The following is a 3,654-nucleotide window of genomic DNA, read 5'->3' as shown; positions in this document are numbered from 1 at the left end:
ATGACCTAGGACCAAAATATATTGCAGATATGTTCACTGAATATAACAGAGCACTCAGATCACTAGGATCAAGTCAGTTAGAAATACCAAGGGTTCACACAAAACAAGGGGAGTCCTCCTTTAGTTACTATGCTGCCCGCAGTTGAAATCAGCTTCCAGAAGAGATCAGATGTGCTAAAACACTAGTCACATTTAAATATAGACTCAAAACCCATCTGTTTAGCTGTGCATTTGTTGAATGAACACGGTGCAATGTCCGAACTGATTGCACTATATTTTCACTGTTTTATTATTATTCATTTTAAACGTTTTAAAATTGCTTGTTTTATTTTTATTATTTTTCTTCATGATTATTTTACTTTCTTTTATGTAAAGAACTTTGAATTACCATTGTGTACGAAATGTGCTATATAAATAAACTTGCCTTGCCTAATATTCTAATGTAAACCATCTGTTTTCTGTGTGAATCTGTGTTAAAGTGTAATATATTTCTGTGATGCTCCGCTGTATTTTCAGCATCATTCCTCCAGTCTTCAGTGTCACATGATCTTCAGAAATCAGAATAATATGATCATTTACTGCTCAAGAAACATTTCTGATTATCATAAGTGTTGAAAACGCAGATGTTGTGCAGATCCACTTTATGACACTAAATTAATCTTACACAAAGTTTATTCTTTTTTTCAACACACACACACACACACACACAGGTGTAGTAACAGATGTACACCAGGCACTGTGATCTGCTCTACTCCACATCCATCATTTCTGTCTGTTTCTTTGCTCTTCTTCTTCTTCTGGTTCTCTTGGGTTTGTTTGTGGCAGGAGCCGGGAGTTTCTTCTGCGTCTCCGCTGTGAACAGAAGAAGTGTGTGTGAGGTGTGTGTGTGGAGACAGAGACGCTGCAGCTGCACAGAATCACCGTACCTTCCTCCGCGATCTTCTCTCGCTCCATGTGTGCCAGCTGCTTGATCAGCTTCCTCCTCTTCTTCCCCGAGAGAGTGATGTTAGCTCTGGAGCTGGAGCTGTCACACACAGACGAACAGATAAGAGCACTAACTGTGTGTGTGTGTGTACACCTCGTCTTCTTCAGGTGGTGTGTGTGTGTGTGTGTCTGTACACACCTCCTCTTCTTCAGGTGGTGTTTGGTGATGATGTCTCGGTCGATCACGGCTCCTACGATCCTCTTCTTCCGTCTCTTCTCTAGACTCAGAACTCTGCGTCTCTTGAACAGATTCTTGGCGAGTTCCTGTAGAACATCACACACGAAATCTGACTCACACTCTCGCTTCAGTTTGGAGATCCAGAACCCTGATTAAAACTCAAAAGGACACTTTAACTTCATTGTCAGTTTTATTTTCTTTATTTAGCTGTATTACTAGTTAATAGCACACATGTATAGCCTCAGAGCCACGTGATGAAGAGACGTGCTTCTGCGACGCGTTAAAATCAGAATCTGAATAAGTCTGACGAAGTAAATATCAAACAGGAGGCGTGAACATGAGAGAAACACACACTTATGAACTGAAGCGAATGATTTTGAAGCAGAAACTCACAGTTTTGGGTCTGTTTATCTTCGCTCCTGGTCCCATGCTGCTGCTGTGTTTGAGTAACCGGAAACCAGCGCCAGAGAACTCGACATAATAAAAGCCCAAGAATTCGCAGAATACGTATAGCGCATAATTATTTTAAATAAAGATTATTGGATGTAAGTATAAACAGAGTTTTTCTACAACCGAAAATTAGAAAGTGAGAGAGAAATAGACTGTCACATTTAGACAAAATAAGTACTAAGTTATTTATAATCTGTAGGTAGTGAAGTTATGTTAAACGAATCGTAATAGTTCTGTGAAATTTGATCCGTTCATTCGAAGGAGTAGCGCCGCCTGCTGTTCGCGCCGAGACACTGACAAATTATTATTATATTATTAATAATATTATATTTTTTATATTAGGATCAAAACTGCGAGTACGAGTTGACGAAGTGTTCACATTAAAATCAGTTTTTATACAGTCTATGGTTAAAATCGATTAATCGTATGTCATTTTTTATGGACTTTTTTCCCCTTTTTTTTGGAGGTTATGATACTTTATAGTTGGGGTTAAATTTATGACATCTTGCTTGGAGAATGCGATGTTTGCCAATCATTATAAAAACTTTAGACTAAATTAATTAAAGTATGTATTAAAAGGGCAGTAATGATGAATTATATTTATTTTCTTATAAAACGAAAGCTCGACAATACGTTTGGAAATTAATATTACAAATCATCTTCCATAAGTTTTATTAATTTAACTGTTATTAGAAGTAACGAAATTTCTCAAAAAGTATTGCTACATTATCGAAGCAAATGAAGCTATAAAATTGATCTGAGTGTGTGTCGTCGCTGCAGTGGCGCGTCTGCAGCAGTAGAGGGTTATTTAAACGACGTTTAAATATAATTCATCAATAAGAAAGCATAAAACCAAGATTATAAATGAATCCAGTTTCAGAGGGAGGGTCTGATGCCAATATCACAGAGCTAGGATGGGATCGCAGTACTGAAGACAGAACTGAAATCAATGGACGTGCAACCCTAACAGAGAAGAAGCAGAGTCTTACCTACAGCAGAATATTCTCATCATCTATGGTGTCTGAAAATCTTCATTCAGATCTTTTTTTTTCTTTTGTTTTTTTTGTGCAGGAAGGAGATCAACTGAGCAGACACAGCATTTTCTAAAATTTTAGACATAAATGGAAGATTTGAAATAGGCCTATAATTTGCCAGTTCACTAGGATCTAGTTGTGGTTTCTTAATAAGAGGCGTAATAACCGCCAGCTTAAATGGTTTTGGGACATGACCTAAAGATAACGACGAGTTAATGATATTGAGAAGCGGTTCTTCAGCTACAGGTAACAACTCTTTCAATTTAGTGGGTACAGGATCTAATAAACATGTTGTTGGTTTAGATACAGGGAGGTATTCAGCCAGTTTTTTTTTTTTACCTTAAACCACATAAACACATTGCATTACAAAAATAAATTACAGAAAATAATTATTTTTAGCAACATCATATGACCCCTTTAAAGGTGCAAATAGGAGATCTTGAAAAATGTTATCATTAGCCTGATAGCGCTGAAAGGAACGCCCCGCCCTCCCCGCGATCACCGTCCAAAGCCACGCCCCCTCAGCACATTAACGCTCACAGACCAGAATCCCAGAGACAACATCACATTCGTTTGATCATTAGATTAAGGGTTTATTTTTTAAATGTCTATTCACTGGAGTTGTGTTAATATCAAAATATGAAAACAATAGAGCTTCAGTCGTCCCACTCTCTTACACTAAACATGCATAAATTAATACATGTAAATAAAAAAGCTTCTTTAGAAATATAATCTGCTATTAAAAAAGTCATCAGATGTCTTATGGTTACAGAGCCGCTGTGGTTTCAACCTCAACCTCACATTGTACGCCAGGTTCCTTTGGTGTTTTGAAAACACAGATACCAGCAGAAAGTGTGAATGGGAAGGAAGGAAATAAAATGTGGTCTGCAGAACAATATTAATATGGGCTGTGTTCTCCTGATAGAGCTGCAGAGAGAACAGTGGGAGCGTCTGAACCTCAGATATGTCAGAGTACAGGCATTACCACGTTTCTTAAATTATGAGTAA

General features: G+C 37.5%; 1 protein-coding gene across 1 annotated transcript; it reads right to left on the bottom strand.

Moving 5' to 3' along the window:
- Nucleotides 1-654: 654 nt before the first annotated feature.
- Nucleotides 655-1,664, bottom strand: cb4h11orf98 (chromosome B4 C11orf98 homolog). The gene is made up of 4 exons (XM_052554091.1): nucleotides 1,556-1,664; nucleotides 1,124-1,248; nucleotides 927-1,024; nucleotides 655-852 (listed from the first exon to the last, which is right to left on the bottom strand). The coding sequence occupies exons 1-4, from the start codon at nucleotides 1,589-1,591 to the stop codon at nucleotides 749-751; spliced, it is 363 nt and encodes a 120-aa protein (XP_052410051.1). The 5' UTR covers nucleotides 1,592-1,664; the 3' UTR covers nucleotides 655-748.
- Between the last annotated feature and the right edge of the window lie 1,990 nt (nucleotides 1,665-3,654).

The sequence above is a fragment of the Carassius gibelio genome, chromosome B4 (genome assembly GCF_023724105.1).
Source record: "Carassius gibelio isolate Cgi1373 ecotype wild population from Czech Republic chromosome B4, carGib1.2-hapl.c, whole genome shotgun sequence".
NCBI lineage: Eukaryota > Metazoa > Chordata > Actinopteri > Cypriniformes > Cyprinidae > Carassius > Carassius gibelio.
This window is presented reverse-complemented; position numbering and strand designations above follow the sequence as displayed.